General features: G+C 38.8%; 1 protein-coding gene across 1 annotated transcript; it reads right to left on the bottom strand.

Annotated features, from left to right (window-relative positions):
• Positions 1 to 2,661: 2,661 nt before the first annotated feature.
• dharma lies at positions 2,662 to 5,115 on the bottom strand. The gene is made up of 3 exons (XM_037774516.1): positions 4,845 to 5,115; positions 4,200 to 4,435; positions 2,662 to 3,026 (listed from the first exon to the last, which is right to left on the bottom strand). Exons 1-3 carry the CDS (start codon positions 5,113 to 5,115, stop codon positions 2,916 to 2,918), a joined length of 618 nt encoding a protein of 205 aa, XP_037630444.1. The 3' UTR covers positions 2,662 to 2,915.
• Between the last annotated feature and the right edge of the window lie 10,291 nt (positions 5,116 to 15,406).

The raw sequence follows: 15,406 nt of genomic DNA, 5'->3' as shown, positions 1-15,406 counted from the left end.
GATAGGTGAACGGAGCATGGATCAATTAAGCATTTTGAACACAAACTCCTGCCCTGTCAGGCAGTCTGGATGGTTTAATCAGCTCGTTAAGGTGCAGAACACTTATAATGAAAACAGAAATGGAAAAGGAATAGTGAGTTAGCAAATCCAGGGTTCCCACATTTCGTGGAAAAACTGGAATTTGGAAACTACAATCTGTCCTGAAAAACTGAAATCTATTTCGATTAGGTAGCTACGATTTCACAATTGCCCAAAATGTCCCTTCAAAGTCCAGCTTTGTTCAGGGGAGACATGAAGTTGAAATTGTGCACGCAGCACATTTTAGCATTCTTCTAAAGTTTACAGTTAATTGGGAAAACTAAATTAAATTAACTTAGTCAGCTGTTATCAAACCCCCAAAAATCCAGATTTTCCACCTTTGTTTAACAGAAGTCAGACTTAACCTCCACTTTGAGCCACTTTTCTGAAAGACGGGTTAATGAAACTGTTCAGTTTCTCTAAAATGTGAGATGTCACGTTAAGCGATATGCAGATGACTCACATCTTTACCTTCCTACATTCATGCCGTTGCCTACGTTCCCCTGCCATCCCATCCAAACCCGAACAAAAGAGCCCGATGAACTAAAGGAACTCCACATGTTGTAGTTCACATACTCTTTATAAGTTCACACACAGGTTCAAAATGTTTTGTCATGTTTGCGCTCCGCAGAGTCGGGATGTGCCGACTCCTTTAGGTGAACATATAGACGTCAGTGGACCACAGTGATGGTGAGGTTTGTCTTTGTACAGTAAACGTGTACAGTACAGTCAATATGTGAAGCCCCTGTTGGTTTGAACATGGTGTTCTTACTGCTGTGTAAATGTGGAGCTTTTCTCTGGTTTGACCAGTAAAGTGTCACTAGTGAGTCTCTGGTTAATCATTTCAAGACAAACAAAATGTTACATAAGCTTTCCTCATCACGTATTCTCTCTTTGATTTGTACGACGGCATATTAGGGCCGTTGTAGGGAAAAAATAAATAAATTACGGAGCTGAAGGAGGGGAGTAATATTCTGAGAAAAACTCAGAGATTAAAGTAATAAGTTTATGAGAAAAAAACTAAGAAATTCTCTGAGGTTAAAGTCACATATTAACAAGAACAAATTTACAAATTTACAAGAAAAAACTTGAATATTTTTTAAGATTATATTCATAAATTTACAAGAAAAAATATCTGAGATTAAAGTGGTAAATTTACAAGAAAAAACTTAGAATTTCCTAAATTTCAATTCACAAATTTAAAAGAAAAAAATCGGAATTTACAAGATTAAAGTCGTAAATTTACAAGAAAAAACTCTGCCATTTTCACTGAGATTTAACTGGTACATTAATGAGAAAGAACTCACAAATTTACAAGAAAAAAACGTGAATGTTCTTTGAGATTATAAAATCAATAAATTACAACTTTAATCTCAATTTTTTTTCTCAGAATATGACCCCCGTCCTCCAACTCAGTAATTTTTAATTATTATTATTTTACCTCCAATGGCCCTGACACGTCATCACAGTCTACTCCATTTAAAGGACGATACTGGTTTTGCCTGTTTTAGCGCTTTAACCACAAACTACTGTATGAATACTGCATTATATTCTGCTGACTCATTTACAAACACTTCTTCAAGTTTATTTATTCATTTGGAGGCAGCCTTTAGTTCCCGTTCATTTCTATGAAAATTAACACAAAACCTGCTGCAGAAACTTTTCATCTTCATCCAACCTAAGTCACATTTATATTATTTGTTCAAGAACACTAATGGATGATTTTGAAACTGATCAGCAGGAATATAAAGTATTTGTTTGTACTTGATGAGTTAAAACATTCAGAACCGCCGGTTTCGTCCTCTAAAATCATCTCTAAATAACCGATCGGTGTTTGTGTCTGAGAATATAACGCTGAAGTCATCTTCATAGAAACTAACTCAGCACTGGTTGTTTTAACATTAACATGTCTTATTAAGAATATACAGTATATAGCCTATATTTTGATAACTTCACTAAGTGTACTTTTTGTTTTGTATTGTGTGTGTGTGTGTTACTTTGTGCTCGGTTACAGTCCGTGCGTGTGTGTGTGAGTAACTCCTGTTTTAAAAGGCTGCCGGACGTTAAAGAGGAAACAGGAAGGAGGAGAAGGAGCATCGGACGTCCTCATCCTAACAGATACTCACTGCATGCTCTCTCTCTCTCTCTCTCTCTCTCTCTCTCTTTCTCTCTCTCAGTATTTTCTCATTTTATTTTGGGTTTTTCAATATGTGTATCTTCTTCTTCTCATCAGCATGGAAATGCTTCTAATAATAACAGTGACAACTCTATGAATATAATAAAGAATTTGATGTTGTTTTTATACCTCTCCTGTCCGTTGCTTTTACTCACAGAAAATACTTTGATCTGTAGTTGCAAAGCATAACTTATTATCTATTATCACCCGCCAAAATGTTTATTTCAGACACAAATCAATGCCGATTACCATTTAATCTCACTTCGAACATAATTTATACAGTTAAATATCAAATAAACAAAAGACTGAATTCATTTCAACTCAATTTATTTTTCAACGAGGTCACAGGTGAAACTTGTGTTTAAAAACATTTCATCTTTAATACACAGATTTCAATAAATTACATAAAAATACAAAATAATTTAAAAGTAGAAAATAGATTAAACTGCAGTTTAGACCAAACTATAAGCTCTCCTGAATCATTAACCGTCTCCAGGGTTTGGAGTTTCAGGTGTCTGACGTTCCCAGCAGCTCCTGAATGCATCATCATGTTATGTTGAATGACCAGCATCCAGCCTGCTGAAGTGCCCCTGAGCAGGATTCAGTCAGCTGACCTTTGACCTCTGTGCAGCAGCAGCAGCAGGCGGACGGTCTGTCGGGTTCAGAGGAAGGAGGTGAAGAACTTCTTCTCTGCTGCAGCACTGGGGGGGGATTTGACCTTTGACCCGCTGCGCTGCCGCTTCCTCCGAGCTCTGCGGTTCTTGAACCAAACCTGGAAACACAAAGAGAGGAGAGTTTTAACTGCATGTTTTTCTTTTTAAAGTGTTAACAGGAAACATAAAGTACAGCAATATATATAATATATATACATATATATATATATATATCCTCTGACAAAGTTTTTCTTGTAAAAGACATCAAATTTTTCATTCTTTTAATTTGTCTCTTTTTTACGGAAGACAAATTAAATAAAAATGTAAAATTTTACATACAGTTTCTTTATTTTCTTCATATTTTATTCTTATCTTTTACATGTTTTATTGTTCTTATAACTTCCTTTGTTTTATTGCTTGGTTTTGTTGTGCAGTATTTAAATGTTTTAATCCGTCTGATTTTATTTATTCTCCTGTTGGCTCAATTTGTTGAAAAACACTTTGAACTACTCCCCCTGTATTATTATTATTATTATTATTATTATTATTATTATTATTATTATTATTATTATCATTATTATTATTATTATTACTATTATTATTATTATTATTATTATTATTATTGTTATTATTACAGAAAACATTGGCTAAATGTAATGGTAAATACATTTACATTAAAATAGGAAGAATGTGGAAAGAAAAGAGAGCGTAAAAATGGAGAGGTCTTGCGCATGTGGCTTGTAGGCCTATTTGTTTAATATAATAATAATAATAATAATATTTATTATATAACGTCAGATAATAACTTTACCTAAAAAGAAAGAATTGATTTGCAACATAAAAGAAAAAAACTTCTTGGCAAATCGGTGCGTAAAATGCAATCTGGAAAGATTTTACGCAACCTGGAGAGGTTTTGCATATGTAGCTTGTATATTTAAAAAAATACTAATTATATAATGTCAGATAATAATCCCTTGAAAAGACATACTTCATCTGCCACATGAAAGAAATTGAAAAGAAACGTCTTGGTATATCGGTGCGTAAATCCTGGAAACATTTTATGCATCCTGCCATGGAGAGGTTTTACATGTGGCTTGTAGGCTTATTTGTTTAATAATAATAATAATAATAATAATAATATTTATTATATAACGTCAGATAATAATTTCCCCTTAAAAAGAAAGATTTTATTTGCAACATAAAAGAAAACCCTTCTTGGCAAATCGGTGCGTAAAACATTGGAAACATTTTACGCATCTTGCCGTGGAGAGGTTTATTTAGGTCGGACTCACCCTGACGGTCTCCTCGCTCAGCCCGGTGCTCCTCGCCACCTCAGCGCGCACCTCCACCGTCGGGTAGTCGGTGAGCTCGAACAGAGCCTCGAGCCGCTTGGTCTGACTGTCGGTGAACACCGTCCTCATCCGGGCCTTCTGACGCGGCTGCGGATGCTGCTGCCGATGGTAACCATGGTAACCCGCCAACTGATGAGCATGATGGTAACCATGGTAACCTGCCAACTGAGGAGCATCTGGGGGGGAAAAAGTTCAGAGTTAGTCAAGAAGTTAAACAAGAAGAAGGAAGACTTGGTAGAATAGAAAGCTTTATTGTCATTGTATTAAATACAACGACATTCAAAGTGTCCACTTCTGGTCAGTGCTTTAAAACAAACACTTGACAAGACTAAACTAGGCAGATAAAACATATAACAGGTAAAACACACACACAGTTATATAAAGCAAATTAAACAGATAAAGTAGATGTAACAAATAAATATAAACAGAAGTGTTACACTAGAAGTATAAAATATAAAAATAGATGTAATGTAAACAGAGGTAATTGTAAAATAGGAGATAGAGTAGATGTAATAAATAAAATGTAAACAAAGTTGCTCTTGAGGTGTATAAATTATATATATTGCATCAAATATGAAACTATACCTGTAGAGTCCTGGCTGCTGAAGGTCACGTAAGCTCCTTGGTTTGGATAAATGTTGGTGTGATGGAAACCTCCTCCGTACGGGTAAAACGCCTCTCCAAAGCTCATCCCTCCTCGGTACTGCAGGCAGCCGGGCACCGGCACCGGGACCGGCACCGGCACTGGGTGCAGATATCCGTCCGATGAGAAGTCCATCATCGGCTGCAGCTTGTGTCCGAGCTGATGGGAGAGGATGCGCTCGATGCTGAAGTCGGACACTCTGCTTCCCTCCATGATGTCAGAGTTTAGACGTTTCCAGAGATGCTGCTGCTGCTGCTGTTGTGACCTCTGAGCTGCTGCTGCTGTGAACTCTGAGCTCTGGAGCTGATCTGGTGTTTCACTTTTAAACAGATACAGAAAAGTTCTGGAGCATCAAACACCTGACTGGCTCTTTAATATGTTAATGAGCTCCCTGAATCTGAGTGAAGTTCAGAAGAAATCCGGACTTTGATTTGACCTTTTGAACTCTTTGAACTCTTTGATCTGATGATTATGGAGTGAGAGTGTTAAACTTTCATCTCCAGATCAGCTGTTCACTTCACTTCAAACAACTTGATGATCCTGCTGACGTCATGATTCGAGACACACAGAATTTCCAAACTTCTAAAGCTAAGCTTGTTTTGAATGCAGAAAAAAACTAAGCTTATGTTGTTTTCAAAATCCAAGAAGACGGTTGATACTAATCCAAACATTAGAACTGTGCAGGGTGAGAAGATTGAACAAGTCCGAGCTGTGGAGAGAGGATGCGCTCCATGCTGAAGTCGGACACTCTGCTTCCCTCTATGATGTCAGAGTTTAGACGTTTCCAGAGATTCTGATGCTGTGACCTCTGAGCTCTGGAGCTGATCCGGTGTTTCAGTTTTAAACAGAAACAGAAAAGTTCTGGAGCATCAAACACCTGACTGGCTCTTTAATATGTTAATGAGCTCCCTGAATCTGAGTGAAGTTCAGAAGATATCTGGGCTTTGATTTGACCTTTTGAACTCTTTGAACTCTTTGATCTGATGATGATGATGATGGACTGAGAGTGAAAACTTTCATCTCCAGATCAGCTGTTCACTTCACTTCAAACAACTTCATGATAAGATAAGATAAGAGATAAGATAGACCTTTATTAATCCCCGAAGGGAAATTCAGGTGTCAAAGTAGCAACATCAGCAAACAGAGTGAAACACAGGAGAGGTAAAGGTATACACACATTATAAAAACAATAATAGAGATATAAAAGTCTGTCAATAAATAGATGTAATATGTACATATGTGCAGTCTATAAAGTGGTATATGGGATGTATAGTGTAAAGTAATGTAAATGATGTCATGATTCTGATGACGTCATGATCGAGACACACAGACACTTTTATTTTGTCGGGCGTCTCTTAGGTTTTTAATATGTTTTATTTTTATTTCAGTGAACTCAGATATTAAATGGATCGGTTTGTTCATTTTTAATCAACTTTTTAGAGAGAGAGATCACATATTTCTTTTTTTTATCTTGTTATAGATAAAACAACAAATAACTGTATTAATCCCAAAGGAAGATGCTGCAAGAAATACACAAAAATACAACAACATAAGAATAGAAAACAATAAAGTAAAAAACAACAACTCATAAATATAAACAACAGAGAAATACATTTTACAGTTTAATAAAAATACAATTTAAAAAATGTGTGATAATGTGATTTAAAAGTTGTCCATAATGTCATTCTTGTTTACACAGTTAAAACTTATTGCAGAATATATGTCATTTAATTAGTTTCACTTGTTTTACGATGTTTTTTTATTTCCCAGAGACAACGGTTAAATAATGTCGACAGCAGACTGAATAAAACACATCGAGTGTGAATGGAAACTTGATTTTAAACGTGTTGGAAACATCCATCCGTTCATCTTTGGACTAAAGGAAACAGAGTTTTTAATTTGATTTGGTGCCGTAAAACACAAACTTTACACTTTTCTGTTCCTTTCTGTTTTTTTTATTTCTTGTATTCTGTCATCCCAGTCTGCTGTTATCTCCTGATGTTCTTTTACAGTGTGGCGGTACTGAGTCAGAAGACTGAAAAACAGTTCCCATCCACATAATAATATAAAATAAAATGCCTTCTTAATAATAATAATGAACAAATGCCTCTTCAATAATGAACAAATGCCTCTATAATAACAAACAATTAAGGAAACTGAAATATTGGTTTTGCTTTTCCTTTTACCCTCCTTTAAAGTTTTCCCAAATAAAATACACTAAAAGAAATGGGTATAAAGGGTTTCATTGAAAATCAACAAATGAATAGAATACAAAAATACAGCCTGCAGGCGTTAGGCTATTGTAAGGCAAGCCAGATCGTTGCACAAATAGTACCTAAACGTCCCAGTGCAGGTAACCCAATTGGTTGGCACTTAACTTGTTTCCCCAACTAGGAGTCAACACTCTCAACAAACAAAACACAAAGATCACAGAATCCCAAAAGGGCCCAAACAGACCAGAGTTTCTGGTAAAGCTGATAACACATGTTGCATTGAGTGAAGGAGAGATCAGAATGACCCTGGGTGTGCAGTTTCCCTCCTCTTTTAAGCCCTACAGAAAGGGCGTCGTTACACCCTGATTGGCCAAGAGGGGAATGCACCAAGCTGCTCTCAACTATCATTTAAGAGCCAGTCCCCACACCCTGCGCAACAGGTGAACTGAATAACCCTCTAATCACTCAGCAACTCAACCAAAAAAACACCAGGGAAAAGGGAAACAACAGCAAGCACCAGAGAATTGGCAGCTGCCACAACAGGATGATTTGAATTCTTTGTGTAATAATAATAATAATGTGCAGTGAGTGTTGGAGGCCTGCAGAGGTCACTGCTACTGTTTGTACATTCAACAACTACCTGTTGACTCATTAAGGACATCTACTTCATAGGAAAACGAGACATAAGAAGTATCGATGAACGAGGATATTGTTGAGATAGATTATGAGTAAAGTCCAGACTGTCACACTCACACTGAGCTTCATGAATATCTCACAGTGAATATCTCACAGTGAAACCAGCGTGTTCGTACGTTAGTTCATCTTTGATCTGCAGCTTAGGAGCTTTGTCACTTAACAGCAGATCAAACAGGAAGTGAAAACCTGCAGACACTGAAACTGTCTGAAACTGATCAATACAAGCGGCTCTACATCACACACATCTATATCACAGCCCAAGACACAATCCAATAGAGAAACATATAAATATATAGAGAAGGTTGCAGTACAACATCACAGTTCTCTAACTCTCTCATGAAGGTTAAAGGTTGTTAGTGGAGTCAGACTTCTGAGGGAAGATCAATCAGTGATCAATAGCAGATCAATCAGCGTCTTCTCTTTAAACTCCCTCTGATCTGATCCATCGTTAACGACCATGACAGGAATACAAAGAACCAACAGACAGGCTGAGGATTAAAGACATTTAGATATTTAAATATTATATTATTCACTAAGGATGGTCAACAGGAAGTCAACAGGAAGTCAACAGGAAGTCACTGGATGTGCTTCATTTGCAACACGGAGCAAAGCTGTTGTTGCAACAAGAGGAATAAATAGTAAAACAGAGACTTCAAGACAGCAGGTTGTGTAGTGTGAACTGATCTTAAGTTAACGTGAGCATGAAGCTGCAGTCAGACCAGATTTCACCGGATGGAACTGACTCGTGTAGAACGGCTAAAAGCTGGCGGGACAGGAAACAGCGAGGGCTGACGGGCTAACGGGCTAACGGGCTAACGGCAGCCCTCCTTCTCAAAAACCTGTAAAAGTGTCTGGAGTCTGGTGATTTCACATGACTGGAATCATGTCCAAGTTCAGCCTGATTGAACTCACAAAGCGAGAGAGACAGGGGTTCATTTGTGACAGGAAGTGAAGACGTCTCACCGTGTTTCTCACACCTTTATGGGCCGAGGTCGTGGTTTGGTTCAGCCGATCCCAGCGAGGGATTGTTTCACGCCGCTAAAGCAGCGTTCATCTTGTTTAATCTGTCTCGTTGTGTTCTTTATGTTATTCCCTCCGGGGCTGCTGAGTGCTTCACGTCAGGTGTGAGTGTCTCCGTCAGACTCTCAGTTCGTCTCTCGCTGACTCGCCTCTCTCAGCATGAATCAGCAAAACGTTGTGAAGCCCCAGACTGCTGGGTGAGCTCCAGACATCCCTCCCTCCCTCCCTCCCTCTCTGTCTGTCTGGCTCACTGTCTCTGTTCTGGGCTTGATTAGTAAGCACGGCGGGAGTTCACTCGCAGGGCTTTTTGGACAGGTTTCAGTTCTGCTCTCGCTCTGCCTTTTGGGGACAGTTCATCTCTCCTCCTCTGTCTCTGTCTCTGTCTCTGTCCACTCGCTGAGGCGGCCGGGTTACACTGTGTCTGCTCTGCACTGCGTATCACACATTTCACCGGCTTGATCTAAAAAACCTCTGCAGGTTTCCCGGCTGGGTTGCAGGACGGTTTTGAGTCTCTTGCAGAAGTCCTGTTTGCATTCAATCGTCAAGAGATATCTGATGCTCCGAGTATCTCTGGTGCGTCAGACGGCGCTTTAAATCTTATCTTTCTCCGAACTTGTCACTTTCTCCGTCCGTCACTCAAATGTCTTATGACCATGAAGAGAAGACACAGTAGCTCACAGTGCACACGTTACATAAGCTCCACCAGCTGATATTGATGTTATTTAGAGAACACATTTATGGATTATTTTATGGTGCATTTACTGCAGAACTTCTGAACAAGAGTATTTCCAGATTAAAAGACTTTTCTTGCACACAGCTGGGATTGAATCTGTGGCGGTTACTGATTCTCCAGATGTCAGCCGATCGGGAAGAAGCCGGAGAACCAGTAACCATATACCAATAAACTAAATAACACCTGCAGGCATCCTGCACAACGTTCAGCTCTGACGCAGGTAAACTAGTGGAAAGGTGTTCTCTAAAAGTCTCAGTTTCTGTCTGAATCTGCTGATTTGAGGTCTGCGTTCAGTGAAGGAAGGAACAGAGTGTCCTGAGTGTTCAGTTCCTCTCCTCTCTTAATCCCTAAAGAGAGGGCGTCGTCTCACCCTGATCGGCTGAGAAGGGAAATGAACCGAGCTGCTCTCACTTCTTCATTAGGAGCCATTGGTCCTCCTCACCTGTTCATCAACAGGTGATCTGAATAAACCTCCAATCAACTGAGCTAAAACAAGACAGAGCTTCTCCCAACACAAAACTTAGAATCAGATTTCAGCACAAACAGGAACGAGAATCTCCAGCCGTGCTACTGTAGGAGCTCTGTGAGGCTGCAGCTCATTTGATGATCGAGATGAAACGTTAAGGGATCACCAACGTTCCTAAAGCTCATCCTGAGAGGAACATGAATGTGTGCATCAGATTTCATGACAATCTATCCAGTAGTTGTTGTAGATATTTCAGTCTGGACTAAAAGTGGTCGAAAAAGGGTCGAATAAAACATTCACTTCTGGTGGCAAAGCAGATTTGCATCGCGTGGAGTTCAACGTTAGTGAACTCTACGAAGTCTCACATTTCAGTGAACTATTTACGTGAAATAAGAGAAGAAAGTTTCCAAACGAGCCTCCATACTGGTTCCGGTTTGAAAGCTGGGAGCAGCAGCCAACGGCGGGAAAGCGTTCGTCCAATCAGGAGCCGAGTGCCTTGTTTCTAGGGACAGCACACCAAGCGTCCAATGTTGGGAAGCGTCGCATCCCCTCGATAAAAAACGCCCCTGTGGACACGTACCATTAGCCTGGTCGCTGACGCACGGAGCAGGTTAGGACATCTTCATTGGGAGAAAGTGAAACCATCTGATGTTGGCTGGTTTGCATGGCGTCCAGTTAGGAGGAGGTGTCATGGTGTGTTCCCTCCAAACGCTAAGGGATTGTTTTTGCATGGCGTGCTTGTCAATGCAAAGAATGAATAGATCCAAATCTGCATATTGGCGCGATTTATAGTGGTGGGTTTCAATACTGCTCCAGGCTGTGATGAATAAAAGGAGGAGGAGGAAGAGAGAAACAGGGAGGAAGGAGAGATGAAGGGTTGATGACCTGAACTATCAGAGGACAGCATGAAGAGGAAAGAATATGAAGATTAATACGGATTATTTATTGATACGGATCAGTCAATAGAAGAGAGAATCACCCTCTCTCTCTCTCTCTCTCTCTCTCTCTCTCTCTCTCTCTGCTGGTCAGATCAGCTGATCCAGAGGAGGATTATTCTGGTCTGTCCTTCTGAAACTACATCAGGACTTTATAGTTTGTGAATGAATCTCCAGTCTCGGTGAGACGAGACGCCCGCTGGCATCAGAGTGAACCTCCTCTGTGGGTTCCTGCTCGGTGCATCATGACTCATCTCTCAGCCTGCAGGCTCACATCAGGAGGGGAGTCTGGAGGTATTGACTCTGGTGGAGCTGAACGGGGTTCAGAATTAATTACGATGCAGATTTAAAGCTCCGCGTTCTCCGGTTAATAATCTGCTCTGGCTCGGGGTCACGAGTGATATCTGGGATGCAGATGAATGCAGTTTAATCGACTGACAGCGGGGGCTCTTCCTATTAACACGAGGTGTACACGCTGAGTGCAGGATCTCCGGTTCAAATGCTTCAAACTGGGCTAATCAGACAGGTTGAAGTTGCTCTTTAATGATGAGAACAAATTATAACCAAGTCCAGATGTGTGGTGTTTTGTGGAAGAGTCACATGAATGTAAACCAACCTGAACATACTACATACAGTCTGTGTCTCCATCTATCCTAAGGCCTCTTCATTACTGCCATTTCCCATCCTCCATAGATGCCCTCAGTCTTTCCCTCAGACTTTCCCTCCGTTCTCCGTCACCTGACTACACACCTGTTTCCACGTCCCTCGTCAGCTCTGCTGCTCCTCCTCTTCCTCACCTGCATCTCATCCCCTCATCAGCCGCTCTCTGCAACCTGCCACACAATGTGGATTTCTGTCATTGATTTGGAGCTCCTGTTAAGGCTGGTCAACACTAACAGATGTTTCAGATCTAACCAGATGTGTAAAATGTGAGAGAGCCGACACATGACGACATGTTGTGTTAAATTTAACAGTTGCTGTTCTGTTTCTCTCTACAGCCTCTGTGCTAACGGTTCAAGTTTCAAGGTTATTTCATTTATATAGCACTTTATATATCTCTATATATATATACTATATACAGTATATGCTGTCAAAGTTAATGCTATTATAACGTGTTAACGCAAATATGTTTTAACGCAACTAATTTCTTTAACGCAACTTGCAATTTTTTGGTATCATATGAAACTAGAAAACCTGATGAATTCATTGGTGAGGAAAAACTATCATGTCCATTTTCAAAGAGATCCCCTTGACCTCTATGTGAATGTGTGAGGGTTTTTGTCCAAAATAATGTCCGAAAAATGTCCAATAAATATCTGAAAAATGTCCCAAAAAAAGTCCCAGAAATGTCTAAACATTGTCAGAAAAATGTCCAAAAATTGTCCATTAAAAAAAAAAAAAAATTCCCCAAAATGTCTGACAAAAGTCAAGAAATTGTCAAAAAATGTCAAAAAAATATATTAAAAAAAGTCTGGAAGGTGTCTGAAAGAAAGGCAGAAGAAAAGTCCGATACTGGTATCATAGTAAACTAGAAAACCTAAAGAATCCGTCGGTACCAACAAGGTCATACTATCTTGTCGAGAAGCTTTCAAAGGGGTCCCTTGACCTCTGACCTCCAGTCCTGACACCTTCAGGAACCTTCAGTCTCCCTGCATCTTCCTCCTACTGCAGTTACATTGAAATAAAAAACTAAAAGAAGTGTTGTCAGTGAATGAGAGGAAGCAGCAGGAGAGTCTGCAGACTCCCCCCCCCCAGGGATGTGTCCTCTCCTTGCTCCTGTTCTTCCTCGACACAAACGACTTCACCTCAGGGAAACACGATCTATTAAACTCCTGTTAAACTCCTGAAGCCTGCAGACCGCACCACAATCAGCAGTGAAGGGAGGCTGACCAGCTGGAGAGAGGACGGAGGACGGAGGACGGAGGACGGAGGACGTCAGGAGGTCAACCTGACGGAAGAACACTTCACATACCATCACATTCATAAACTATTAATCTGCCATAACAGATAAAACATCTCACTGTTCTATAAACTGTACATTTACTGTGACTACATGCACATTAAACCACCTCTTGGATATATATAGAATAACCTAATATCAAACAATATTTATTCTTTGCACTCCATGCACCACAACCCGTTATTTACATTCAGAGCTACGTTTCTATAAAGTTCATTCTGATTTTAATCCGGGTGTTTTGCAGAATCGTTGTTACGTTCTTTGTTATTTTAGACGATAAAAACTGGATGATTAAAGTGAACAGTATCCGCTCGGTTAGACGCCATCAGTGGTTCTAACATGGAGCTAAAACTGGCTGTTCAATTCTTACACGTTTAATACTACGTTCTAATACGTAGTACTACGTTCCAAATGTCATACTTTTACTTTTACTTTTAGTACGTATTGTAGCTGCTCTTACAAAGTATGTACTGCTGCATGCACACATAAACAAATGTGTGGTTAATTTGTGATTAATCTTGATTAACTATGGACAATCATGCGATTAATTATGATTAAATATTTTAATTGATGACAGCCCTAGTTCAGACGTTTTCTATAGTAATAATAAAAATGGTCCAAAATGATGTATAATAATAATACAAAGAGAAATATAACAATAATAATAATAATAATAATAATAATAAGTTAAATGAATAAATAAGTTAATAAAAAATCAATAGAATAAAATAAAAAAAATCAATAATAATAATACAACAAGAAAAGAAAAAAATCAATAATAAGAATAATAAGTTAAATAAATAATTAAGTTAATAGAAAAAAATAGAATAAAATAAAAAAAATCAATAATAATAATACAATGAGGAAAAAAGGAAATATAAACAAATAATAATAATAATAAGTGAAATGAATAAATAAGTTAATAAAAAATAAATAGAATAAAATAAAAACAATTATAATAATAATACAATAAGAAAAAATCTATAATAATAATAATAATAATAATAATAATAATAAGAAGAAGAAGAAGTTAAATGAATAAATAAGTTAATAAAAAAATAGAATAAAATAAAAAAATCAATAACAATAATAATACAATGAGAAAAAAAAATAATAATAATAAAAATAATAAGTTAAATAAATAAATAAGTTAATAAAAAAAAGGGTCATTCAAATTAAAGCAAAAAACATTGAAGTCGCACAACATTTAGTATAATGTCAATATATAGACTGACTTTCTCTCAACACCCCCAACTCTGACTTCCTTCCAGTGTCCCTGACTGCACACAACAGTACGTACTTAAAGGAAAAGGAAAAAGAGATGTGATTTGGAATGCAGCCTCTCGTTAATAATAATGAGCCTGATTGGATATTCCCAGCTGTGAGGTTCAGCTGCAGTGAGTCTCTGTGACCAGCAGGAGGCGGTGCAGACAGACAGCTGGTTAACACCATTATGTAACTCTCCATCTTCCCAGTCCTCTGTTATCTTTTCATCCACTTCACCCATAACCTTCCTCTTCCTCTTCCTCTCTCTCTTCACACCTGTTTCAACCTGTAATATCCTAATATGATATCATTAGAAAACAATGGGAAGGTATGCAACTCTCAGCTCTTTGTCTCTCTCACACACACACACACACACACACACACACACACAGTCCAGACAGTCATTAGACGACTGTCCGACCTTCACTGCTCCACATAGCCCACAGGAGACACCACACAGCCTCCCTCCCGCCGTGCTGCTCGCCACCTGAGGCGGTACAGAAGTCTCTCTCTGAATAATGTGATCTCTCTTCAGGCGCGCTTGATTTAACTCAACTCAGATAGATCCGCCCGTCTCTCCTCCTTCTGATGAATCAAACGCACCCTCCAGGATGCTGAACTCTTCTTCTGTACCAGAAGAGAGAAAGAGACACAGAGAGGACGGGACGAATGAAAATCAACCATCAACAATGTGTTCGTCAGCCTCTCAACACGTCTTGACTTCCTGTCAGCTCCAAGCTCATTGGCTCCTACTGAAGATGTGAGATGACCTCACAGATATATAGTTACTTTTTAAAAAAGGCACAGAATACACCAAGTATATTAAAGTATTAGTACATAGAACGTATAAAACAAGTGGACGTTGTCACCGTGACGCCACCCATTGGTTTGAGGACTACGGTTTTGAAGCCATCTTGGTTTTTAGCTGTATTTAACTTTCACTCAGGTCAAAGTAGGCTCTCCGTTTTTGCCTATCGCCAGCCTGGTATTTAGCCGTTTTGTTAACACAGATGTTTTTTCTTGGTGGAGATTTGGAAGTTATGGTTTAATTAAGAATAACATGTATGCAATAATAATTAATAGAGGTTTGTTTGGCAGCATATCAGCAGTAGGCTAAGGATTGGTAGATTTGGTTGCTTGTTTCAGGTTGAAGTTGAAGCCTGCTTGGTGAAAATATGAGAAAATGTCACCTGTAACCAACGAGGACAACAAAAC

Source organism: Sebastes umbrosus, chromosome 7 (genome assembly GCF_015220745.1).
Source record: "Sebastes umbrosus isolate fSebUmb1 chromosome 7, fSebUmb1.pri, whole genome shotgun sequence".
NCBI classification, from domain to species: Eukaryota; Metazoa; Chordata; class Actinopteri; order Perciformes; family Sebastidae; genus Sebastes; species Sebastes umbrosus.
The sequence above is the reverse complement of the archived record's forward strand: the minus strand, read 5'-3'. Positions and strand labels throughout refer to the sequence as shown.

Bases quoted from the DNA above. Each gene is read 5' to 3' on its own strand.
- dharma (XM_037774516.1), bottom strand. From the start codon at position 5,115: ATGGAGGGAAGCAGAGTGTCCGACTTCAGCATCGAGCGCATCCTCTCC. The intron at 4,436-4,844 runs GTATAGTTTCAT...TTTCCCCCCCAG, and splicing joins CAGCAGCCAGGACTCTACAG to ATGCTCCTCAGTTGGCAGGT. The intron at 3,027-4,199 runs GTGAGTCCGACC...TTGTGTTTCCAG, and splicing joins TGAGCGAGGAGACCGTCAGG to GTTTGGTTCAAGAACCGCAG.